The sequence below is a fragment of the Physeter macrocephalus genome, chromosome 4 (genome assembly GCF_002837175.3).
Source record: "Physeter macrocephalus isolate SW-GA chromosome 4, ASM283717v5, whole genome shotgun sequence".
NCBI classification, from domain to species: domain Eukaryota; kingdom Metazoa; phylum Chordata; class Mammalia; order Artiodactyla; family Physeteridae; genus Physeter; species Physeter macrocephalus.
Genome location: NC_041217.1, coordinates 77,980,663 through 78,008,414, shown reverse-complemented (window position 1 = coordinate 78,008,414; position 27,752 = coordinate 77,980,663). Strand labels below are relative to the sequence as shown.

Sequence of the window (27,752 nt, the reverse complement as noted above, 5' to 3'; positions counted from 1 at the left end):
GCTGAAATTACATTTCTGGGTTCTGCACAGGAAAATAAATCATGTCTGCCCTAGGAGTGAACCCAAAACCAAAAGCTGCCAGAGAGGAATTTGTGAGTTGAGTTTAGAGTCAACTTTAATTCTGAAGGAAATGAACCTTTAAAAGAAAAATTCAAATAACAACCTATGTAGACAAAACATTAATCTACACTGCTTCAATTAATTTGGGGACCTTTTATAACTTTTTTTCTTAAATGGATAGCTGCCAGAGCAGACCTTCTCTCATAAGATGGCTTGGAGCCAAATACAGTAATAGTCAAGATATTTGTGCTCAGGCTTCCTCAGATCCTTAGGTATACATACATATCCTCAAGGAACATCCAACTACCGACTTATCTCTATAACAAGATTCCTATTAAAAAAAATAAAATAAACAATTTGCCCAACTCCCAACACCAATTTTTCTTCCACCTGGGCTTTAGTTTGTCCAGAAGAGTGGTAGCCTTTGAAGGCACAAATCAGTACTATTCTAGACAACCATGTCAGGTAAAACCACTCTGCACTGGGCTAGGACACAGTTCTGTCCACAACTTATGTGGAAACCACACCAGAACAAGGTCAACATACTTTCCTCTAGTGAGGCCAACACAAGGGCACCTTGAGGATAGCTGCATATCCAGCCCTCTACCACCCAGGATCAAAGAGGATGCTTCTACACAGTACATCTTTGCATCTAAAGTAGGGTTGTCCACTCTATGACATAAATCACAGCAAGATCCTTTTGACCCACCTCCTAGAGAAATGGAAATAAAAACAAAAATAAACAAATGGGACCTAATGAAACTTAAAAGCTTTTGCACAGCAAAGGAAAACATAAACAAGACAAAAAGACAGAGGCACTTCATACTATATATACTGGTCTTTACTTAACTAAACCAGGTCTTCTCAATATTAAAAAAAACTAGAATTTGCTCAGAATTATGTAGCCTTTTCTATTGTCCTGTGAAATCTTTGTTACTTTGGTTAAACAGATAACTATTTTTCACAATGACCTATGACTTATTTGGTCAGTGTTTCAAAACTTATTGATATTTTTGACAGACTTCCCCCAAATCAAATTTTAAACAAAGTTTTTCTACAAATAGAACTACCATACGACCCCGCAATCCCACTACTTGGCATATACCCTGAGAAAACCATAATTCAAAAAGAGTCATGTACCAAAATGTTCATTGCAGCTCTATTTACAATAGCCAGGACATGGAAGCAACCTAAGTGTCCATCAACAGATGAATGGATAAAGAAGATGTGGCACATATATACAATGGAATATTAGCCATAAAAAGAAATGAAATTGAGTTATTTGTAGTGAGGTGAATGGACCTCACTAGAGGTCCATGGATAGAGACTGTCATACAGAGTGAAGTAAATCAGAAAGAGAAAAATAAATAACGTATGTTAACACATATATGTGGAATCTAAAAGAAAAAAAAAGGTCCTGAAGAACCTAGGGACAGGACAAGAATAAAAAAGACGCAGACGTAGATAATGGACTTGAGGACACAGGGAGGGGGAAGGTTAAGCTGGGACGAAGTGAGAGAGTGGCATGGACTTATATATACACTACCAAATGTAAAATAGATACCTAGTGGGAAGCAGCCGCATAGCACAAGGAGATCAGCTTGGTGCTTTGTGACCACCTAGAGGGGTGGGATAGGGAGGGTGGGAGGGAGGGAGACGCAAGAGGGAAGAGATATGGGAACATATGTATATGTATAGCTGATTCACTTTGTTATAAAGCAGAAACTAACACACCATTGTAAAGCAATTATACTCCAATAAAGATGTTATAAAAATAAAAAATAAAATAGTGTTGTCCAATAGAACTATCATGAGAGATACAGATGTCATTTAAAATTCTCTGATAACACTTTTAAAAAGGAAACAGAGGGCTTCCCTGGTGGCGCAGTGGTTGAGAGTCTGCCTGCTGATGCAGGGGACGCGGGTTCGTGCCCCAGTCCGGGAAGATCCTACAGGCCGCAGAGCGGCTGGGCCCGTGAGCCATGGCCGCTGAGCCTGCGCGTCCGGAGCCTGTGCTCCGCAACGGGAGAGGCCACAACAGTGAAAGGACCGCGCACCACAAAAAAAAATAATAATAATTAAAAAAAAAAAAAAAAGTAAACAGAAACTGGTGAAATTAATATATTTTATTTAACTCGATGTATTCAATGCATTATCATTTTATCAATATTTAAAACATTTTTAGTGAGACATTTTACTTTTTTTCATACCGAGTCTTCAAAATCAGGTATTTTACAGTTGAGGCACATCTCAGTTCGGACCAGTCACATATCAGATGCTTGAGAGCAAGATGTGGCTAGTGGTTACCATATCAAACAGCATGGACCAGCCTGTGCTCCGCAACGGGAGAGGCCACAACAGTGAAAGGACCGCGCACCACAAAAAAAAATAATAATAATTTTAAAAAAAATAAAAAGTAAACAGAAACTGGTGAAATTAATATATTTTATTTAACTCGATGTATTCAATGCATTATCATTTTATCAATATTTAAAACATTTTTAGTGAGACATTTTACTTTTTTTCATACCGAGTCTTCAAAATCAGGTATTTTACAGTTGAGGCACATCTCAGTTCGGACCAGTCACATATCAGATGCTTGAGAGCAAGATGTGGCTAGTGGTTACCATATCAAACAGCATGGACCTAAAATGTTTTACATGATAACTGTTTGCTAAATAAATGGAAAGCTCAAAAAGTTTTTTACTGCACCATTTATTCTCCCAATAAGAGGTATCAGTTCTGTGAATAGCAAATAAAACCTTCCGAAGAAAGGGAAGCCGACTCATTCATCCCAAATCAAACCATGAGTAGACTTGGAAAAAATTTCTGGTCATCCTGAAGTCCAGAACTTGCTACAAAAGATCAAGCCTTCTACGTAGGTATACTTAGAAAACAACATGGTACCTATCAGGCTCTTCTCATTAAAAATGTGGCCAATTCCCAAATCTCCATTTACTGCAAATTGATACCTAGGTCTTTTTAGCTATATAATCCCACCCATTATTTTTCAGATAGCTGGCAACTTCATTTCCTCTCCTAGTAGCCTGCTCAAACCCTTCCTTCTCTTTTTTTTTTTTTTTGCAGTACGCGGGTCTCTCACTGTTGTGGCCTCTCCCGTTGCAGAGAACAGGCTCCAGACAGGCAGGCTCAGCAGCCATGGCTCACGGGCCTAGACGCTCCGCAGCATGTGGGATCTTCCCGGACCGGGGCACGAACCTGTGTCCCCTGCATCGGCAGGCGGACTCACAACCACTGCGCCACCAGGGAAGCCCTTTCCTTCTCTATTTTGTCAAAAGCCAGACCAAACAGTTCATGCTTCGAATGCTTCAACTCTGCAGTTGAAAATTGTAAAGGGAATTCTGAACAAAGTTGCAGTAAGGCTCTTAGGCATAGTGAAAAAACCACCAGACTGAATATAAAACACTTACTTAATATTAACTTCTAATCTCAAAGTAACCAGGAACACTAACACACACACACACACACACGCACGCACACACAAGGAATAAGTCACCATATCCTAAAATAATAAAACTATAAATTGAACATTCTATCTGCTAAAAAATACTCAAAGTCCTTAATAAATAAAAAAATTTTTTAAGATAACCCATAGAGTCAATTTGTATAAAAAAAGACCACAGATTTCAGCACAGACTTGTAGTTCAGCAAGTCTAGATTCAAACACTAATCCAACCACTATGTGCCTTGAGTAAATTGTTTAACCCTTCTGAATATCCATTATCATCTGTAAAAGTAATATTAAAAAAACCCTCTACCCCTCATACAGTTATTGTGAAGATTACATAAAATAAAACACTGTAATTAGCTCATTATTTGGGTGCTAATAAACATTAGTTAACTCTCAGCTCCCAGCCCCATTCATTTCTTTAATTTGTATAAGGCAGAAAATACTAATGTGACTTTACTTACAGCTCTAATGTCAATATCAATAGAACACTACAACCCAAAATTTTCTTTCTATTCTTCTCAGAATGAGGTTGGGGCTGGGATCAGGAACAGCTCAACTATACGCTACTGACAACAAAGGTCTGTAAAGCGCTCTGGTAACTGACATCATCAACAGTTCAGTGACCCCATTCCCTCACCTCAAGCACATAATAGTGCTAATATTAATGTGGTGAGCATTATCACAGAGGAATGTATGGGGTAGTAAGGGAGCCCAGAGGGTAACACTTAGCTCAGCCTAGAGAGAGGGCACGGGGGGTGGGTGGGGGCTTCCTGAAGGTGGTACCCACTTGATCTGAGCCAGGCAGGCAAAAATGGTGAGGACTATAGGGAGAGGAGAGGAGAAGGGAAATCCAGAAAAAAGAAATGGTGTGAACAAGGACATAGGACGTGGCTGATACAGGAAGCCGTTCTTATTGCCGAAGAAGCAGATGGGGCTGAGGCCAGGGAGGACTTCACATAATGAAGGAAGGACCTTGGACTTTATCCTGTTGGTCACCGGGACAGTAAAAAAAAAAACAAAAAAAAAACACAAGGCTGTCACTGGAAGTCAAAGATTGGCATCAGTGAAAAAGAGGAAGGAAACCTGTGGTGGGAAACCAAAGACTGAGGGTATTTTAAATGACAGCAGATCAAAAGAAATAAATACTGACACATTGAACTTATCTATCATTTCTGCCATCCCCTCTAGAAAAAATACAAAAGCACATGGAAAAAGAAACATCTTCTAAGGGCTTTCATAGAAAAAAGGTATTTACTAAACACCCTGGGGTAAGAAATTTTGGTAAAATATCATTTCACTGGGAAACTTTCCCCCAAGATTGGACCTTCCTAATTAATATCAAAGCAGGAAACTGAGTGTGCTTTCAAAGAAAAATCAGCAGTGAAATCACAGTTATCATTTAATCTTCATTGGCATCAGGAGCCTTGGTACCACACAGAGCCACTCTCTCCCACAGGGCAAGGGAGAGATTAGAATGGGGTCAAGTTCCTAACAAGTATCTCATCCTGCCCAATACCACTGTGAGGATCATTAAAAAGAGAAAAATTCAAATCTTTCCAGTTACTATTTGTCACATAATTAACTTTACAGTAATCTTTTTAAGTTGGAAAAAAAAATGGCCTATGAAAAAAATCACCAGAGAAATGGCAAAAGCTAAAGAGAAGACAAACTATGACAGAAAGAGCAGAGGGTTGGGAGTAAAGTCCTAGGATCAAGAAATCAAGAAGAAATTCTAGGGGAAGTCCAATTTTAGGGAAACCCAGTGGGAAAGTATCTTTAAAAAAAAAAAAAAAGACAGTTTGGGGATTAAAAGCAGAAATGTGTGCCCTTCCAGGAAATAGTATTATTGAAGTTTTAAACCCTTTTAATCTTTCTCTATTCCTAAGTCTACAGCTCTAAAGAGTACTCTAAATAATTAGCTGCTGCAGATGAGGGAAGGCAATTCAGAGACTCTAAGGAATACCAGGTAGTAACAACAGCAATCCAATTTCAAGACTTCTTTGCTGGGCACAATCCTTCACTGGTACTGGAGTTTCTTCCTTATAACATTAACTTATTCTTGGGTTTCCACATTAAATCAATCAACTTCTCTCAAAAAAGTTCAGTTTTAATCACTTAATCAGTTCTTACTTGTCTCCACTTTCAGTTTGATAAATAGATATAAACAGAAATTGGAACCAAATGTCTGCATAAACTCACTTAATTTCAAAAATAAGAGGAAAACCTGCTTAAGACAACATTAGAAACTTCCAAGAGGTTGTAAATTTAAGCAAGACTATTCTTCTAATGTCAGAGGCAGAAAAATCTGTGTGCAAAAAGGGATACAAAGAAGGAAAAAATAGGGCTTCCCTATTTGAGAGTCCGCCTGCCGATGCAGGGGACACGGGTTCGTGCCCTGGTCCTGGAAGATCCCACATGCCGTGGAGCGGCTGGGCCCGTGAGCCATGGCCGCTGAGCCTGCGCGTCCGGAGCCTGTGCTCCGCAACGGGAGAGGCCACAACAGGGAGAGGCCCGTGTACCGCAAAAAAAAAAATAAAATAAAAAAAAAAAGAAGGAAAAAATAGCAATGGAGATGGGTGTCGTAAAAATAATGTCATCAAGAGGACCTGCCCAACCCTTTGCATAATTATAGGACATGACAATAAGATGAGATACATTCCTGTCTGTGAACAAACAATAAGCTCTGAACTCTCGCAGCCTGCATAATTTATTTTCATTTTTTTTTAGTTGGAAGGAAGAGCATTTTAATAACCTTTTCATGTAATTATTAATATTCTTTGATACTACACCAAAACTTGACAAGTTGTAGCTTCTTCTTCTTTTCCAGCTTTATTGAGCTATATTTAACATAACATTTGTGTAAGTTTAAAGAGTACATGATGATTTGATATACATATGTATTGTGAAATGATTACCACGATAAGATCAGTTAACACATCCATTACTTCACACAGTTACCATTTTTTGTGTGTATATGGTAAAAAACATTTATATTTTTGCATTTAAGTATGTTCCTTTCCTCTCAAATATTTAATAAGCATCTACTATGTTCCAGGCAATATGCTGTTTTACCAGATAATAACGTCAGAGTCTTTCAATAATGTTCTTTCTCATATCTCCCACAGCACCTGGCATGGTGCTTGAGTTCACATCAGCTGCCCAATAAATACCCGTGAAAATATTTCTTCCTTTAAGTGAATACGGGGGAACATATGGGGTTAGCACTATACCCAATGATTTAGCACAGAGACCCTTGTAAAAGATGCCCACTTCAATAACAGACTGCCTCTGGTTACCAACCTATGCCCCATTCTGACTGATTTGTCACACCGTACATACCTGTCCACTGAGGGGGGCAGCGGCAGTTGTAAGTGTTGACCCCATCCACACAAACCCCTCCATTCTGACACTTGTGATTAGGACAGTCATCAATATTCCACTCACAGGTGACCCCTTCAAAACCTAGTAAGACAAGAACAGAGAAAATGATAAATTCTCATACAGATGGTGTGATCTGCTCTTCTCCACAGGGCATGGTCATCAGAACAGACTGACTTCATTATTTCAATTCAATAGCCAGCAGCTGGTCAACCCAAGACTCACCATATAAAAATCCCCCAATCTTCTGTCTTCTCTTGCCTCAAGCATAGACACTTAAAATGACTCATTATGCCAATGACATGCCTTCATAGTTACCTCACAAGTATTTCAAAGTGTTTTCATGAAATAAAATCCCAGTGAAGATAAATGTCTACTCAGAACAGCTATTTACTCATTCTAAAAAAAAGGGTATTAGATTTTCCCCAGCTCCATGCTAGATTAATGGGAAGAACTGATAAAAGATTACCTAATTAAATTTAAATTCCTTTTTCTTTTCCCTTGGGAAAATCAGCGTGGTGGGGGGGGGAACATAAGAAAAAATATTGAACTTAAAAGTCTGAAGATACGGGTCAAGTTCCAACCTCACTGTTTATAAGCTATTTAATACATGGTAAATTACAAACTCTGAAGTAGCTTCCTCATCTGTAAAATGAGGCTGACTGCACCTGCCCAGCCTGCCTTTCTAGGTTGTTATAAGTGCCACATCATGAGTAAGGTAGAAATAAATATAAAAAGCTATCTGAATATGGGGTGGCATTATTACTAACTAAACTTGCTAACTATTATTACTAACTAACCAACCCTTCAAATTCTTCATCCTCCTCTTCACATTAACAGCATTTTTTCCTTCTGCTTGATTTCTCCCTTTCATGAAAAATGAAACTAGCACACCAAACTTCACCCTAACTGCCCATAGAATGTTCCTCTATAATTTATACATTGGGCTTTTTCTTTCTCTCTCCTTGCTACCAAATCTCTTAGCTATTAAAATAGAAGACTACCAGCTTTAAAACAAGAGAGAAAGTTCACTGATCATCCTCTTATTTGAAATACATGTGACTAAGGATTTTCCCTCTTCAAAATGTCCCTTAAGTTTCTCTCTCTTACTCAAAACACTTACTGGGTCTTATACTAGGCACTGGTATAGGTGAGTAAAAGAAAGAGTCTCTGCTTTGGGGGCATTACAGTCTGGTGAGTGGGACAGACATCAATCACACCTTGCTTTATTCATTCCTTACCACAAGCTACTGTGGTATTCTACATCTGCTCTGTTACACTGGAACATGGCTGGTTTCTCTGAATACAGTAGCAGTCATGTAAATGAGTATGAACCAAGTAACCAAAAAAATTACCCAGAGAGCAAAGGAAATCACTTTGTAGAAGATGGAGATAATTGAGAGCTTGACTGAAGAGAATTCTATTTCTCTAGGTGTTTGGTACTCAGTCCATTCAAGCAGGTGAGCCATTAAGTAAGCTTAAGAAAGACTATGAAAAATTTTATAGACTCAGATTTTTTAAAAGATTAATCATATTACTCCTATATCTGTTTAATCACATGGAAGTCTTACAAATAGACTAATGAGTCAGTAAATGTTGAATTGTTTAAGCCCACCCATAATTATGATAAAGTGAGGGCAAATCTACAGATCCAGAAAGAACAGTCCCTGAACAATAACTGAGGTCTCTGTTTCTAGCCTAGTGCTCTTAAATGGAAACATTCTTCAGAAAAGTCAAAGACAGTTTTAGAGTGTAGGAGGGAAATAAGGGGTCCTGGCCCACCGCTGTTAGAACCTGTGTGGTCTGGTGTTCCAGAACTGCTATTGGTCAACCTCCCCCTAACTTGATCTCCCTGGTGACTAAATATGGTTGACTAGGGTGTCAAGGAGGTGATGAAGACTTTGTAGCCAAACTATAAGGATGTGAAACTGTGACCTTGAATTTATATTTGCCAGTGCTACAACTAACTGAATTCACCAACCACAGACAAATTAAGAAAGCAGAAGCATTTCAACATAACCACAATATATAAGAAATAAAATATCTTCTTTTTATACTAACTATTTTAGTTCTTACCTGTCACTATGTAGGTAGGTAAGAAGACAAGTAGGTGAAAGAGTTAATTCATGGTTGAAGCATGGCCTCTGGGGCCAAACTGCCTAGATTCAATTCTCACCCTTGCCATGGAGTAGCTGAGTGAACATGGGCAAGATACTTAAACTTTCTTTCCTCTCTGGTGTAATTAACAGGACCTACCTGAAAGGTTGTTTTAAAGATTAAATGAGTCAGATATAAAAAACACTTAATTCAGTAAATTGTGTTGGAACAACTGAATATCTAGATGCAAAAGAATAAAGTTGGACCCCTTCCTCATCCCATACACAAAAATGAACTCAAAATGTAAGAGTTAAAATTACAAGACCCTTAGAATAAAACATAGGAGTAAATCTCTGTGATGTGGGCTAAGCAGAGATTTCTTAAATATGACCAAAAGCACAAGCAACAAAAGAAAAAATTGATAGTTTGGAATTCCTCAAAATTAAAAACATTTGGGCTTCAAAGGATACCATAAAGAAAGTAAAAAGCCCACAGAATGGGAGAAAATACTTGCAAATCATGTATCTGTTAGGAGACTTATATCTAGGTTATATAAAGAATTCTTACAATAAAAATTAAAATACAATATACATAATATAATAATACAAATAGCCCAGTTATAAAATGGATAAAAAACCTAAATAGACATTTCTCCAAAGAAGATATAGAAATGGCCAATAAGCACATGAAACGATGCTCAACACCAGCCATGAAGGAAATGCAAATCACAACCATGATAAGCTATCACATCACATCCACTAGGATGGCTATAATTAAAAAGACAGATAACAACAAGTGTTGGTAAGGATATGGAGAAATTGGGAATCCTCATACACTGTTGGTTGGAATGTAAAATAGTGCAGCCACTATGGGATATAGTGTGGCAGTCACGAAGAGATTAGAGTTACCGTATCACCCAGCAATTCCTCTCATAAGTATATACCCCAAAGAAATGAAAACATATGTCCACTCAAAAACTTGTACAAGAATGTTCACAGCAGCATTATTCAAAATAGCCAGAAAAAGTGGAAGCAGCCCAAATGTCAATTCCCTGGTGAATGGATAAATACTGATACAAAGTGGTAGATCCATACAATGGAATATGATTCAGCCATAAAAAGGAATGAAGTACTGATACCTCCTGCAACCCAGATGAATTTTGAAAACATTAAGTGAAAGAAGCCAATCACGAATGACCACATACCGTGTGTTCCCATTTATATGAAATGTCCAGAATAGGCAGCTCTATAGAGAAAGTAGATTAGGAATTGCCTAGTGCTGGGAAGGAGTTAGGGGGAGGTTAGGGAATGACTGCTAATGAATACTAAGTTTCTTTTGAAATGATAAAAATGAGCTAAAATTGGTTGTGGTGATGGTTACATATATCTGTAAATATGCTAAAAACCACTGAACTGTACACTTTAAAAGAGAAAATTACATGGTATGCAAATTATATCTCAATAAAGCTGTTATATTAGAAGGAAAAGCACTTAAAACAATGCCTGATGCACAGGAAGGGTTTTACACATATTAGCTAATACTACTGGCTTGGCCAAAAAGTTCGCTTGGGTTTTGCCGTTAAGATGTTACAGAAAAACCCAAACGAACTTAGTGGCCAACCCAATATTATATATCAATGGGATCAAAGCATCCCTGAGAGATTATCTACTCTGATCCTTCTAAGTTACAGATGAAGAAGGTAAAGGTCACGTGGCTGACCTACCCAAGTTTAAATGCCTAGTAGGTAGGAGTCAGTACTCAACCAGAAATTTTATTCAGTTTCAATCAGTATGATCTCTGGGACCCCAGAGTTCCCTTTCATTGATATGAAAAACTGATCTTGGGTCAAAAGTTCCCATCTCTGAGAAAACCCTAACCAAATCAGTCCTCCTCCAAAGTTAAGACAGGATTTATACTTTAAAAATAGAGTTACAGTTCTCTTTTTGGAAATAGATAGCAAATTCTTATAAGAAAGTCTACCCAAGGGCGAGGGGAGTAGGGAGGGAGGGTAAGGCTTAAATGAATAAGTTATAGTGGAATCACTTCCTAAAAATGTTTTAAGGGAAAGGGAAACAGACAAGTCTCCAGACCTGTGGGTGGGATGGGTTTAAAAGACTTACAGAAAGGCACACATGACTGTACTAAAAGGAGTCCACTGCTTAAAGCCAATTCACATCCTTAAAAGGCCAAAAAGAAAGAAATTAAACTCAGAAGGAACATTTTAAGACTGTGCTCTTATAAAACCATGGGCCACATAACTGATAAATGATGACAGTGAGGGTGGGGAGAAGAAAAGTGTCTTTAGAACTTGTCATCCCACATAGAGAACAGCATCTCTCAAGACAGCTTCCATATCTTTCCATTTTCAGCCCCCGGGAGGTGTGAGGTGGACAGGCTTGGTACAGAGGCACAAAGAAGACAGCAGAAAGGGGAAGCTGAGATGACACAACTAGGATTCTCCCAGGCCAGGCTGAAGGTCCTCAAGAAGAGCTTCTGTGCATAGGGATGAAAGAGTGAGGAAAACCCAGGGATGCCTGGAACTGGACAAAGGCACAAAAGTAAACAGCTACGTGCTACCTTCTCCCCCGCCTCTGGGAAGAAACCTGTCACAAGAGCAAGCGGGCCCCACCTCTGTCCCACTGGTTTCCTCGGCACACTGCATCCGTCCTCTGAATGGGCCCCAATGAGCTCACCGACCCCATGACTGGCCCCTGGATGCCTGCCCCACCACCCACCCAGGTGGCCGCTCCTACCTGCCTCCCTCTGTAGCTCCCAAATCATCTCCACTTCCCTTTCTAACTTTACCTCCAAAGAAGTCAGAGAAATGAATAAAGGGGTTCAAAAGAAATAAATTCCGTGCATTTTTAAAAATTATAGAATATAGGAATTCTCTTCTCTATCACATTCAATTCATTCACTTGTCACATATTCATTAAGTCTCAATTTTGTGCCAGGCAGTAAGCTGGATACTGGGAGCAGGGGGGGGAATTAAAATGAGGGTGTCTACTGGCAAGGATGAACAGTCAGTTTGATAAGTGCTGTGCTAGATGTATACAGGTTGCGAAAGACCTCAGAAGGTCTCTAGTCCCCAGGGGGTAGGGAATATGGAAGGCATTTCAGTGAAGTAGGTGCCTTTGACACATCATAAGGAATAAGCTCTATATTAAAAGGCAGGGTGGGTGGGGGAGGTAAGTGACAGAAGGCTGAGGAGATAGCATGGGCAAAACTGCCAAGCATGGCAGAACAGGAAAAACTTCCAGGAACATCAAGTAAAACTAGATGAAGGGCCCAGGTTAGAGGAGCTAAAATAATGCGCCCTGCAAAATGGTACGACAATTTCTGCATCTGCTCCAGTGAAACCTGCCAGAATATGATTAGTATAATACCCAAGAGAACATCACATGCCCGTGCATATGAGAATGCAAGAGGGAACTATTTCTAACAGTTTTTAAGCTCAGCAACTGCAGAGCAGACACAAAAGCCACAAAATGTGGTTAAGCTTTATTTTAATGATATAGGGATGTTACATATAATCAGCCTGTAAAGCACGGAGGTGATTTACAAAGGATAAACCTTCCTTGTTTGGAGAGGATGGATCAGACAGCTTTTTATGAAGTTTAAAAATCATAAAGAAATAAGGAGGTACAGGAGAGAAAGAAAAAGGGAAAGTCCATCATGGACTGTCCTATCCAACTGTGAACTCACAGGTACAGCCAGGAGATACAAACAACCCACTGCTTTCTGATTACCTGTGCTACTTCTTAAAATATCCACAAACATAAAACCAGTTTAACTCATTCTCTCCCCACTAACCCCAAAAAATTGGGAATCCGTGATTCAAGAATTTATTTTCTATTTTGTTCTTTTGTTAAAATTACTCTGGTTGAGTGCTCCTCCTCAGGGCTTCTGCTAAAAACTTTACCTAACGGTAGTTCATAAGGATCTGGATTATTAACAGTTGCTGATCCAAGAAGATGAAATACAGTTCCTTGGTTTGATTCTATCAGTTCCCTTTTGAATATATTCCTTTTTTCTTCCCTCTATGGAGAAACACTTCTGTCTTTATTACACAGGATGAGTCATTCTTGCAGTTTTAATTCCCTCCCCATCAGTCTTAAAATAATTCTAAAATCAACTCAGTAACTACAGTGCCCTTTGCAGGAAAAGAACTATATCTTAACCATTCAAAAACAATCACTAACTTATGTGGGGTTCACTGACTTTCAGAGTTGAAAAGAACTCCAATTCTTTTTATGCAGTACTAGTATAAACAAGTACAGAAGGAGAAGCTAGACTAAGTCTAGGGTGCATGTTACCAGGAAGAAAACGAAAAGACCAAACAAAGTTACATTCTCAATACCACCATATTATACTAAACTCAATCTGTCAATCAATAGGTATGTGCCTATTATATACCTGGCATGGTTTCTAGGTGCTTGGGACATATCACTAAATAAAAACAAAGATCCTAGCTTTCACTCTGGAGAGGGGAAGAGGCAGCAGAATTTAGAAAAGACAGACAATAAACAATAGACATAATGAGGTAAATTATATAGCACAAATTATATAGTAAGATGATGACAAGTGTTACAAAAAAAAGAAAAGAAAAGAAAAGAAAAAGTAGACAAGGGTTAGTAATGAAGGCGGAAGGGAATGGTTATAACCTGAAATAGGGTGATCAAGGTAGGCTTCAGTTAAAACTGCAAAGACTTGAAATGTGGTGGGAAGCAGCCATCTGAGAATTGCAGAACCTGGACAAAAGCTACTTTGCCTCTTGCTGACTTGGTTTCCCCACCTTTAGAACTGAAATAATGATTATCTTCAAATAATGGTGTTGTTTACATTGAGATAGTAATTATTATTTTAAGTAACATTTTAGTCTCTTAGACAGTGTGGAGGGCAATGGGGGAGGGACAAGGAGAATGGTACTGCATTATGAAAAGGACTCTGTAAAAGAAAATCATCTCCAGGCATTATTTCCCCATGTGGAAATAAAGTTAATACTTTGCAAACTTCACCTGGGACATAAAAACAATGAGCATAAAATCTTATACATTGTATAAATATATATTTATTCACAGTGTTATTGCATTATCTATTGTTTTGAATTCTTTTTTAATTTCCTTCTATACATGGTCCAAGCTGACGTCATCTGTTTTAGATCATGCGACCCTGAAAGGCAAGAACTAGCCTACTTAACTGTTTTTAAATATCTGCATGATATGTAAGTATGTAACAAATACTGTCTGATCATAATGAGAAGTATCTCCTTTTTCTTTTAACATGAACCTACATTTTTTTAATCCAAACACCTCTAAGCATTTAACAAAAAGTCTTAACACATTTCAAATCACCTTCAGGGGAAGACAAGTAGCACAGTGTCATGGAACAAGATGTACAAAGCACAGGCTTTGGAAATAACCTGCTTGGATTTCAGGACTCAGCCTAACCACATGTCAGCTGTACAACTTTGAGTAAATCACTTAACATCTCCAAACTTGAGTTGTTTCACCTGGGAAACTAGAAAAACAATACCTATCCCCAAGGTTTTTGTGTAATGGAGCTAATGGAAGCAGAAGTACCTGGCACAGTGCCTGACTCATAAAAGGCATTAAACACGTTTGTAAGCTCTTTGCCAAATCTTCTGCCCCCAACGCTGCACCCCCCATCCTGATCCCAAACACACACACACACACACACACACGCACACACTTCGTCAGTGTGTAAAAAAATGTCTTGCTTTAAACTATAAGGAGAGTGTCAGAGACAGCCAGGATCTCCTTACTCCATCCCACCAGCCCTGGCAACCTCTCAGCTGTGGAATCCTTGGTTATTTCCTTTCTCAAGGAGGAGATACTATTCTGGTTTGACAGATCCTTTCCTGGACACACTCTCAGAATTCCCTAAGGTTGTTATCGTGGCTAATGGATAACAATGCAGAGGGTATGGGAGTGAATAATCACTCTCTCCCTGCTAAAAACTTCCTTTATTGACTTCTCTAACTTCCCGTTAGTACTTTGCTGCCAAATCAACCTCTTGTTCTAGGCAACTATTAAAAGTAATTTTCTTGAAACTAAAAAACACATTTAGTCTTCAACAATAAATTGCACTAACCTCAATTACTAGCCACTTAGGCTATTAGAATATTAGACTATTAGAAAATTTGCAAAATTAAATAGTTTACATTTCTATTTCCTTCTTTTAACCCTTAAAATGCAAACAAAAACAGGAGTGAAGAAAGATATCTTTTAGTTATTCCTTCTACAAGATAATGTGGATGACAGTAATATTAGGTAAATAAATATTTAGTGTCTAAAATGACAGCATTATCTGTTCTTCATTGAAAGAGAAACTGAAAGCAATGCAATTAAATAGCTTGTTCTTGTGGCTTAGAGTTAAATGGTATCCTTTTCTATTATGTGGCAGTCTTGTATTGCTGTATCTCAAGCACATAGCACCGTGCCTAGAACATAGCTGGCAGCCAGTAAATTTTAACTGAATGAAATGAATAAATTACCATTTGCTTTTATCCCGAGGACCAACATATGACCTTTAATCCCCAAAAGATAAAACAAACGATCCCATTATATGTGAACCATATCCACAACACCAGAATCTAAGATTCCTACTCCAAAAGACTGGCTAAAACAACTTCTTTTTGAGGCAGTTCTGCTTACTTAGCACATTATTCCCCCCTACAGTTTTCCTTCTTTTGTTTTTGCACTAAGGTTATTTGTATAAAAAGCAGAATCTTTGTTGCCTAGTAATTCATCTGCTCCAGCTGCTTGTGTTCTGTTCCCAATCAAAATTCTCGGTTTTCAGCCTCCTCATCATTTTTATAAGGAGTTCCGTGAATCCGCCAGCCTGGCTCCTTTTTCCATCCTACAGAACACTGGGCCCCAAGCTCCCATACACTGCTCCTCTTTTTGCTTCTACCTTGGGGTTATGTATGGCTGTGCCATACATAATCTATCAAGAGGGAAGAGATATGGGAACATATGTATATGTATAACTGATTCACTTTGTTGTAAAGCAGAAACTAACACACCATTGTAAAGCAATTATACTCCAATAAAGATGTTAAAAAAAATAAAATTAAATTAAATTAAAAAGTGTCCACTGATTAACAGAGCACCACTGCCACCCCAGTTCCAAAATTCTCCAGCTTCAAGTCTGGGCAGGGCTACCCCAAAGTCAGAGAGACTACATGGAGAGGGTTCTAAAGATCAGAAGCTCAGTGAAAATCACAGAAGAGTAGGTGGGTACAATTAGGTAGATAGTAAAATAATCCATTATTCTATCAGAGGTAGAAACATATAGGAAAGTTGATCATCTATTATTACTGTCAATTCAGTTTAAAGCATTTTATTAATCATACATACACATTTTTCAATGTCTAATTCTCACTGTGTTCCTTTCCATTCCGTAGACTTGTCTATCGTTTTCCCAGAGCTCTGTGTCCCTTATTTCTCACTGTTCCTCCAAAAAGTACAATAAACAATTTCCAAGCCACTCATCATCATAAACCCTGACATGTTAAATTACCCCCTGCTCAGTTTACGGACCACATGGGCCCATAAAACTCCTCTCTCACCAGCAAACCATCCCACACAAAATTCTCACTTCCCCTTTTCCCTCCTGGGAAGGATACTTCTTAAAGGAACAATTGAACCGCACCCATCCCCTTCCTTCCTGCTGGAGGTGCATCCCCCAACCCAGGACACTAGGGGGACTCCTTACCTGGAAGGCAGTTGCACTCAAAGGCGAAGTCACCAGTCTGCCGGCAGGTGCCTCCATTGACACAGGGGGAGGGTGCACAGGGCACGTAGGGACTGTCACAGTGCTGGCCTGTGAAGCCCTGGGGGCACTGGCACTGATAGGAACCCGGGAGGTTGAGGCAGGTGCCACCGTGCTGGCATTGTCCTGGAACGTCACACTCATTGACATCACTCGCGCACTTCTGCCCTGTGAAGCCTGCGAGGCATGTGCAGGAGAACTGGTTGGCCACAGTGGTACAGGTACTTCCATTTGCACAGGGCTGAGACAGACAGGTATCAGTCCATTGGCACAGTTTACCTAGAGGAAAGATAACAGAACTCAGTACTGCCCACAGAAATGAGGGTCAGCCCCATCCCACCACCCCACATCTCCCACCCAAAGGGTGCCATAAGGGAGCCACTGCGTGGAGAATCCCTAAGCTCTTTGAATTTTATAGGAAGCCCATATCAGAGCTTCCTCAAGTTCACCTGACAGGGGCACTCTCCAGGACCCTCAGCTGAGACACAAACACTCAGTGGATCACATGGGAGGGGGAGGGACTGTAGGTTAGTCACAGGAAGCCTACATCAATCCCTGCAGCACAGGATCCAGAAGGGTCTGGATCCACCTACTGTCTCACACCTCCTTGTCTTTGCATAAGCTGCTCCTCTGTTTGGAAGGCCATCTTCCTTTGTGGTTACCTAATGGGCTTCAACTTATCTTGACAGCTCTACTCATAAGTCACCACTGCTGTAAAGTCATCCTTAATGCTCCCCTCAGCTCCCCAAATCCCCACCCCCTCTCCCTCACACACACACACCCTGGCACATGCAAACATATACTCCAAGTTTGCTGTTTCCTTTTATATCACCTGTCACACTGGCAGGGGTCAGATCCCTGTAGTAGGCTCTCAAATCATGTCTTTTGAATGAATAAAATATATTGATATTTTCCACAATAAATTATGACTAAACAGACCTCTTAGATGATAGAAACAAGTCAATATGACTTCTATTTCCCTTAAACACAACACACATGCACACGTATTCTGGGAAACATTTTGTTGATTGCGGTCTTGACAAAAATATTGCTGGATGTGTTTGAAGGGGATAAAGACTCTCTGGCTTCTTATATATGGAAATAACTAGAAGCTGTCATGAGACTAAAGGTCTAGAAAGATAATTCTTGTGGACTCTCTCAGGTAGGAAAGTACTAGAAAGAAGCAGGAAGAAAGTACTGAATCTCAAGGCATAACTCAAAGGAATCAAAGCAGATTATCTGAGGTAGAAAGAGAGAGAAAAAAAATACTCCCATGCTACTAGTAAATTTGGTATTCACGTGGTTTTTTGTTTTCATTAGTTTAAGCTTTTTTCAAAACTAAAGACATGAGAATCCCCGGAATTTGTTAGTACTCCAATTGGTTGTCTAGATAAACATCCAAATCTTTGACCCCAGAGAAAAGCAAATGACAGTCATGACAGCTTCTCTAAAAGGGAGAGAGAGGTGACACTTGAGCACACAGAAGCGCTCTCTGCCTATCAGGAATATCAAATCAAAGGGAAAAGGTGCAATAAAAATTTGGGTACAGCATGTATATCTCAGAGTGCTAAGCAGAGAGAAAATGAAGGAACCTCAATTTTTCTTCCTATTTTTTCTTCTGAGAGGTACTTACCTACAACAGATAAAAATGGTTACTTTTGAAAACTGTGTATATCAGAGTATTTGCTTACAACTGAAACAAGAAGGTCTCTGACCTTGGTTTCCCATATATGTTTTGTACAAGCACTAACTTCCTGCCTCTGTTTCTTTATCTATGAGTGAGGTGAGCTCATATGGTCTGACGAGGTGGTATAGCGAGCTATCCCAAAACCAAAAGGGTGAGCTTGACCTGTGGCAGTTCCTAAAGTGACAGACAAAAGTGGCAGATGTGTAAAGATGATCAGAACCCTGCAGACCACCAAGAAGAGTTTGTTTTAATGGCAAAGGAATACATTTTAATTTGAGGGTTATTTCAGAGTAACATTTTAGTTATGAAGAAGGCACTACTGCCATTTCCACTAGTCAGGAATAAAATGTGTTAAACAGATATGCCTTCCCTTTGCCTTGTGGAGCCAAACAACTCGAAACTGACAATCAGGAAAAAATTATTCTCCTAACCACCAAATCTCTTCAGTGACTCACAGTATCAATGCTGTCATAGTCATGATGGAAATAATGGATCATCCTAACTATCTTCTACCCGTAACAACACCTTTTAATGAAAAACCAGTAGAACAAGTATTCCAAACTAAATGAGCCAGTCTAGTTTTCTGAATATGTCTTTCATTTTTTTATTAGATTTACAGAATTGTTGATATAGTGGGGGACAAAATGATGGATAGTTCTCCTTTTCTCGTCTAACTTCATAAACACGTGTGGTTCATTCTGAATAAAGCTCAGACCCAGCTTTGAAGAACCCACAATATAGTCAGATGAGACATGTAAAAATTAATTACAATAAAATGTGACACATAAAATAACAGAACATAGAGACTAACTGTGTAAAGGAATCATGAAAGGGTCACTAAGAGTTTACAATAACATTGGGCAATCTCCAATTGTAGAAAAGGGCGTTCCAGGCCAAGGGGTGTGCAAAAGCATGGAGGCAACAGGAAGCATGACATTTTCAGGAAATGATGAGAACGATGGCGTCACTAGAGCTAGATGCGTGTGAGGAAGTGAGGCTATAAGAAGATGTAAGGCCTAGACTGTAAAGGGCTACGCAAGCCATGTAAAAGAGTTTGTACTCCGCAGACGATGAAAAGTCACTAGGCGGGTAAGCAGGTGAGTTTGTGAGAAGATCTGCATTTATGTTAAAGATCCGTGGTAATGTGACAGGTGAACGAGAGGGGGAGAAAGTAAAGGCAAGGAAACCAGTTAGGAAACAACTGCAGGAGTCCAGGTGAGAGATGACCTGGACCTCACCTACAGAGCAGAAGAGGAAATGGAGAGGAGTAGACAGGTGAGAGGTATTTCAGAGATTAGACTGGGTGACTGAGTCTAAGTGGGGTACAGAGAAGTGAGAGGGAGCGTCTAGTTTGGAGTATACATTGGTGCCACTATTATATCAACATGTTGAGTTTGAGGTACCTGTCGAATTTCTAAGAATAATATGCAACGGATAGTTAGAAATATGAGCCTGAATGTCAGGGTTGAGGTGGAGCTAAAAGGATGACCATGAGAGGCATCAGCAAGGGACGAAGATGGTGAGAGTTGAAGCAACTGGAGACAGCGAGATTCCCTGGGGAAAGCTGTGCTATGACTCAAAACAGGGCTCAAAACAGAATTCCAAAGAACACAAAAATTAAATGCGTGAGGACAAGGATAAGGCAATGTAGAAGCAAATGGAACAATCAGTTTAGAAAGCCCGAAAAGCCAATGCCCTGAATGTTTGGGGAGAGGAGATTTCAAGGAATAAGTTATCAGTAACACGAACAACTTTTCTTCTGGTGACAGTGAAGTAATTCTGATCCCCAATCCTGATATATATTCTTCAGGCAGTCAACTACTTCTGAGAATCTGACCCTTTTTCTTTCTCTCTCCCCTTTCAAAAGGAACTGAAGGATAGTTGATTGGGACATTCCAGTTCCTTACCATAATGTTAAACATGTACCAGAGTTGGGGGACCCTAAAGAAACAGATGACAGTATCTAAAAGATGCTAAATAAAAGTACCTGCTGAGAATGGGAAAGTATGGCCTTGAGTCCCATTTGTTACCTGTAAAACCGACTTGGCAGGTGCACTCATAGGTATCCCGGCTCAGCACATGGCAGGCGCCTCCATTCAGGCAAGGGTGAGACACAAAGCAGGGGTGAGTGGTCGAGTACTGGCAGTCCTCGCCTGTGAAGCCCGGGGCACACTGGCATGTGGCTTTCCCCAACATAGCCTGGGCCACACACGTCCCACCATTCTGGCAGCGGTTCTTCTCACAGGGGTCTCGATGTTGACAATATTCTCCCAAGAATCCCTCTGGGCATCTGTATGGAAAAGAGAGGAGTCCATGAAAACTCTTGACTTCTTATAAGTCCCAAAACTTACAAGATAACGCAGTCCATTCAAGAAAACACTAGACTGTAAAATGAGAAACCCAAAGGTACAACTGTAAAACTGACTCACTTTAGGAAAAGAAGTGTTTAAGAGTACTTAACTGCATACCCTCATATCTTTTTGAGTTTTGGCAGGTGACAGAATATCAGGTGGGTAACCCAGCATGGTCTGCCATGGCCAGTCAGCATGACCCTTATTCAGAGGCAAAATACAGCCAGAGCTTTTTTCATGTAGATGCATGCTGGTATGCTGTAACAGCACCTTTTTGTGCAGCATTGTTGATACTTGTCATTAAATTCATTAACTTTCTCATTTTGACTAAGTCAATTGATAGAATTAAGACATTCACATGATAATGTATGGACTGAGCCTCTTCTCCTCTCCAATTTAAAATATATAAAATATCTCTCAAGCATTGAGAAATAATAAGTTCTACTTTTCTTGTTTCCACTGAGACATCAGTTGGCCTATACCTAGACTTCTGGGTTATGTTCAAGGGGTTGAGACTGTGATAAAGAAAAAGGAGGTACAGGAATGGGGAATGGTTCAAAGGGGCTTTTCAGAAACTTAAATCTGTTAAGATATTAGTAGCAGGCAGCTTTCCTAACCAAAAAAAAAAAGCACAGAATATAATTAAAATAACATTTAAAATATCTAAGGTACCATACAAACACCAAAGTGAAGAAGGGAAAACAATTCAAGAATAACATTCTATAACATTTTCCACACACTGTGTTGAGGAATCTTTTTATATGCCATCCATTGATTCATAAGATACACAACCATCCTAAATTGTGTGTAATATTTACGACAGTTTTCTCTAAACACCATAAAAAGGCATGGAAAGTCTCCATTTTCATAATGAAGAGGTTGTTCAAATGGGACCTCTAAGAAGCATTTAAATGGAACACAAAGTCTTTGATTCTAACTATAAATCTTGCCATTTGGCCATAACCCAGATATTTGGTTCAACCTCTTTCTCCATTTTACGTTTTGGAGGATAGAAAACTAACTGCAAGGCTGTTCCACCATTACCTCGAAGATAACACATTTAAACCAATGTGTTTAAATCCTATCACATCTTCCGATGCTCAATCACTATGTTCTGACCATCCCAATCACCCAGACTTGAAGCACTGGGGTCCCGTCTCACTCCTTCTTGTCTTTGCCAACCATATCCATGATGTTTTATTAGCCACTGGCTGACCAGGTGAGGTCTTTAGAGGTCACAGGTTTGAGAAAAGGAGAACCAGATATTTGGGAACTAAAACAGTGCATGCCCAGACGAATTACACAGTAGCTAAAATGGCTGGAGGAGGAAACAGAGCTAGTAAGTAGCTACAGTGGCAGTGATATAACTGACCCCAGCCTCCTCACCTTTTCCCAGAGCCCTGAACAGTAAGAGTGGCAGAGCCAGGAGCAGCTAGAGCTCTGAGCATCCTCTTGAACAGATGAAGCTAGAGAATAAGAGGCAGTGAGGAGAGGGCACAGCACTGAAACGAAAGACTGGCTGAAGTTTTCAGTGAGGAGTCTGCACCTCATACGGTGAAGAGGCCCATTTGGAGTCCTGGTGCTATGACCTTGGACAAGTTATTGGGTTGGCCAAAAGGTTCGTTCAGTTTTTTCCGGAAGATGGCTCTAGTAGCGCTTAGTTGTCTTTAACTTCATTCGAAACAATTTTGTTAGACTGTATTGTGACAGCTGTCATATCAGTGTACATTTTTTTAAAAACTTATCAAAACTGGTGAATTTTTGTGTAGTACTGAAGATGGAAGAAAAAGGCAACATTTTCAGCATATTATGCTTTATTATTTCAAGAAAGGTAAAAACACAACAGAAACACAGAAGAAAAAGATTTGTGCAGTGTATGGAGAAGGTGCTGTGACTGATCGAACGTGTCAAAAGTGGTTTGCAAAGTTTCGTGCTGGAGATTTCTCGCTGGACGATGCCCCATGGTCAGGTAGACTAGTTGAAGTTGATAGTGATCAAATAGAGACGTCAGTTGAGAACAATCAACGTTCTACCATGCAGGAGACAGCCGACATACTCAAAATATCCAAATCAAGCGTTGAAAATCATTTGCACCAGCTTGGTTATGTGAATCGCTTTGATGTTTGGGTTCCACGTCAGTTAAGTGAAAAAAAACCTCTTGAGAGTATTTCCACATGTGATTCTCTACTTAAACGTAATGAAAACATTCCATTTTTAAAACAAATAGTGATGGGCGATGAAAAGTGGATACTGTACAATAATGTGGAACGGAAGAGATCGTGGGGCAAGTGAAAGGAACCACCACCAACCACACCAAAGGCCGGTCTTCATCCAAAGAAGGTGATGTTGTGTATATGGTGGGTTTGGAAGGGAGTCCTCTATTATGAGCTCCTTCCAGAAAACCAAATGATTAATTCCAACAAGTACTCCTCTGAATCAGACCAAATGAAAGCAGCACTCAACAAAAAGCATCCTGAATTAGTCAACAGAAAATGCATAATCTTCCATCAGGATAACACAAGACTGCCTGCTTCTTTGATGACCAGGCAAAAACTGTTACAGCTTGGCTGGGAAGTTCTGATTCATCTGCTGTGTTCACCGGACATTGCTCCTTTGGATTTCCAATTATTTCCATCTTTACAAAATTCTCTTAATTGAAAAAAGTTCAATTCCCTGGAAGACTATAAAAGGCACCTGGAACAGTTCTTTGCTCAAAATGATAAAAAGTTTTGGGAAGATGGAATTATGAAGTTGACTGAAAAATGGCAGAAGGTAGTGGAACAAAACGGTGAATATGCTGTTCAATAAAGTTCTTGGTGAAAATAAAAAAATGTGTCTTTTATTTTTACTTAAAAACCGAAGGAACTTTTTGACCAATCCAATACTTAACTTCACCATCAGCTCTCTCACATTTTAAATAGTTAATAAAGCTACCTGCATCATGAAGCTGTTGTAAGAATTGAACAAAATCAAGTATGTGAAAAACTTTATAAATACATAAAAGTTTTGCAGATGAAAAACATTTTTTCTCTCTTTGCACTTATTGAGGAAAAATATAATGCTTTATTCAAATCACAGCTTGATTTTATAATAGAATAGGTTATTTGTTGATTATTTTTTAAGTAAAGGAGGAAAAATTGCCAACGTAGCATAGGTAAAATTAACCCTGAGCTATATTATTAAAAGCATTTGCAACTTATTCAAGATATCTGTTATGGATGATGTTAGAAACTGCAACACAATTCTCATTCACAGTGACAGTCCTCTGGGCATTAAGCCTGGCTAACACCTCTGGATTCTCCCACACGGGAATTCTTTGCCTTGTAAATAAATGGCAAACTTTTAAACCTGGGTGGGCTTTGCCCAGCTTTGCTTCCACCACCTCCCCAACACTATCATATGGCATCTGCTTGGAGAATGCAAACTCATTCAAAAATGAGCTTCATAAAAACATGTAATGAAAACGTAAGGTTCCCAGGAAAATGAAAACAATATGCAATATTCTGAAGCCAAACAAACGTATTCCTGAATTATCTATTACTAAGGTTTAATCTACATTGTTGCTTCCTACCAGTATGAAAAAATAAGTTTCAACTAAGGTATGTTTAAGAAACCAGTAAAAATAAAGGTGGTAACTACAGCTTGTGGGTCTACTCTGACCCACTGCCTGTTTTTTATGGCTGGAGAGCTAAGAATGGTTTTTACATTTTTAAATGGTTGAGGGGAAAAAAATCAAAAATAACAATAATATTTTACGACATTTGAAAATTATGTAAAATTCAAAGTTCAGGGTCCATACATAAAGTCTTATTGGAACGCAACCATACTCATGCATGGAGGGATTGTCTGTGGCTACTTTCGCACTACAATAACAGGGTTGAGTAGTTGTGATGAAATGATATGGCTTGAAAAAGTGTTTACTATCCGGTGCTTTACAGAAAAAGTTTGCCAATTCCTGACTGATAGACTATCTGAAGCCTAATTCTATGTATAGCATCCAACATGCTTATTAATAATGATGTTGATGATGAAGAAGAACATTCTCCTATCAGTTTCCACAAAGAATGTTTCACTCATTCATTCATTCAACAAACATTTACTAAGTGCCAGGCATTGTTCTAATGCTAGGAAAATCCTTGAACTCGTGGAGTTTAAATTCTAGTAGGAGAAGACAAAAAGCAAAATTAGTAAGTAAAATATATAATTTGTTATGTGACATTAAGTGCTATGTAAAACAATAAAACAAGAAAGGGGCACAGGAAGGGAATGAACTGGGGATAATGGAGGTGGATAAGTGAGGTATTTCAGTTACAAATAGGAAATGCAGAAAAGGCCTCACTGAAAGGCACATTTGAGTCAAAACGTGAATGAGGTGAGGGACTAGCCATGCAGGTATCTAGGGAAAGCATGTTCAAGGCAGAGCGAACAGCAAAAGCAAAGGCCCTTAAATAGGAAACAGTCCTGGCATGTTTGAGGAATAGCCAGGAGACCTCTGTGGCTCCAACAAAGGGATTAAGAAAAAAAAGTAGCAGAAAATAGATTACAGCTATAACTGGGAAGCAGATCATAAGGGGTCTTCAGGCCACTGCAAAGAAGGATTTAGGATTTTACTCTAAATGAGATAATACTTAGATATGATGTACAACTGATTTATTCTCCTGAAGTCCATGTACAGAAACACGTCTTATTTTTATGGGAAACTAGACCCACTGTTGGTATAATAATTAAGACTTTCTTATTTAAAATGTTCTAGAGGGCTAGACATCAGCCTATTCCTTTACCTTAAAACATGTACAAGTCTCTTTTAACCTACATTTTTCACTAAGCCTCATTTCCCTTTCCAAATTCTTCCTTCACAAACAAACTTCTATAACTGTAGCCTAATTTTACAGCTATTTTCCCTTGCTTTTCCATTTTCTTATTTGTTCCTTTGCAGTAAAACTTTCATTCTACTTATTGCCCAGAAACTATGTCCTAAGAGCAATGACTTTCCCCTTGTCAAGTTCAGTGGTCTCATCTGAGATTTCTTCATAAGGAAATTCTCTCTCTTATAGGAGGTACTGCTGACCATGCCTCCATCACTCTACTTGTTTTTCATTTGGCTTTTATGACTCCCTCTGTATCTCAAAGCTTGGTAAATTCTTAGTCTAGATTGCTGAATCCTCTTCTCCTTCTTCCCCATCAATCTGTGGTCACTTGCAGCTTAAGTCTGGGCTGGACTACTCTTTTCTCTCTTAGGCATTTGTTATTTTTGTTATTGTTGATTTTGTTTTAAGCAACTACCTTCATGTATACAGCTCCAGTTCCATATGTTCAGTTTACTAAAAGTCATCTACTTACCCTAATATATCCTGCCAATACTTGAAACTAAACATTTCAAAAGTAGGATTCTATTTCCATGAAACTTTAATTCCTCCATTTTTCTAAGGCTTCCATTCACAATCTCAAAAGTCATTTTTGGTTAATCCTTTTACATTATATATAACTTATGAACATGTTCTGATGTCTTGTTAACTGAATTCCTACAGTACTCATCATTCACACGCACTGTTCCCTTTCTGATAAAAAATTCTGATCATCTTAAAAGCCTCAGGCCAGACATCTTGTTGCTGTCTTTTTCCCCACTTCCATCCATCCTTGTAATAACAGAACCTTGGGATTAAAGACACCCTAAGGTAATTTCTACCCAAAGAGATAATTCTTTCCAAAATATCCCTAAAAGACAACCACAGCCTCTACTTGAATAAAAGTAGTTAAGCATCGTGTCTGAGAAATAGAATTTAATGAAGTTATTTTGTTCCTATTATTAAAAGCACAGACACTAGAACCAGATCACCTGGATTTCAATCCCATGTACTCTATGAGTGATCTTGAGCAAGTTACTAAACCTCCTTGTTGTAAAATAAATTTAATAATAGTGCCTACCTTGTAGGGTTTTAAATAATTGTAAAGCACTTAGAACAGTACGTAGCACATAGTAAACGCCATGTATTTGTTAAGTAAAATAAAATTACTGGCTCACTACTTTAACAATAGAAATCTCTTCAGTGTGGGTGGATCCCCATGTCAGGAAGCTCTTTCTTTCTGATGTCTTCAAATTCTACCTTCCTTCCTAGGTATGTATATACCAAGAGGGATAAAACATAAGTCCATGCAAAAATCCGTAAAGAATGTTCAGAGCAGTATTATTCATAATAAGGAAAAGTAGAAACAACCCAAATGTCCATAGCTGATGAATGGATAAATAACATGTGGCATATCCATACAATGAAATATCATTTGCCATAAAAAGGAATGAAGATTTGATACATGCTGTGACACAGATGAACCTTGAAAATACCATGCTAAGTGAAAGAAGCTAGACACAAAAGGCCACATATTGTATGATTTCATTTTTGTGAAATGTCAAGAATAGGCAAATCTATACAGATAGAAAGTAGATTAGTATTGCTAGGGGCTGGGAAGAGGGGGAACTGAAGAGGGACTACTAAAGAGTAGAGAGTTCCTTTGGAAGGTAATGAAAATGTTTTAAAATTAGATAATGTTGATGGTTACACTTAACTGTGAATACACATACTTTAATAGTATGTTAATTACTGTTGGTGGGAATGTAAATTGGTGCAGCCACTATGGAAAACAGTATGGAAGTTCCCTAAAAAAACTAAAAATAGAGTTACCATATGAGACAGCAATCCCACTCCCGGGCGTATATCAATATCTAGACAAAACTCTTTAATTTGAAAAGATACATACACCCCAATGTTCACAGCAGCACTGTTTACAATAGCCAAGACATGGAAGCAACCTGTCCATGCCCATCAACAGATGAATGGATAAAGAAGATGTGATATATATGTATATACCCAGACACACACACACACACACACACACACACACACACACACACACA

The 27,752-nt window shown here is 39.0% G+C and overlaps 1 protein-coding gene across 1 annotated transcript in view; it reads right to left on the bottom strand.

Moving 5' to 3' along the window:
• The window catches only part of NOTCH2 (notch receptor 2), a 194,797-nt gene that overhangs the window by 83,629 nt on the left and 83,416 nt on the right, over positions 1-27,752 (bottom strand). Inside the window, exons 3-5 of the mRNA XM_024119792.2 lie at positions 20,522-20,781; positions 16,748-17,083; positions 6,872-6,994 (exon numbers count right to left, since the gene is read on the bottom strand). Coding sequence (XP_023975560.1) covers positions 6,872-6,994; positions 16,748-17,083; positions 20,522-20,781 — 719 coding nt within the window. The remainder of the gene's footprint in view (positions 1-6,871; positions 6,995-16,747; positions 17,084-20,521; positions 20,782-27,752) is intronic.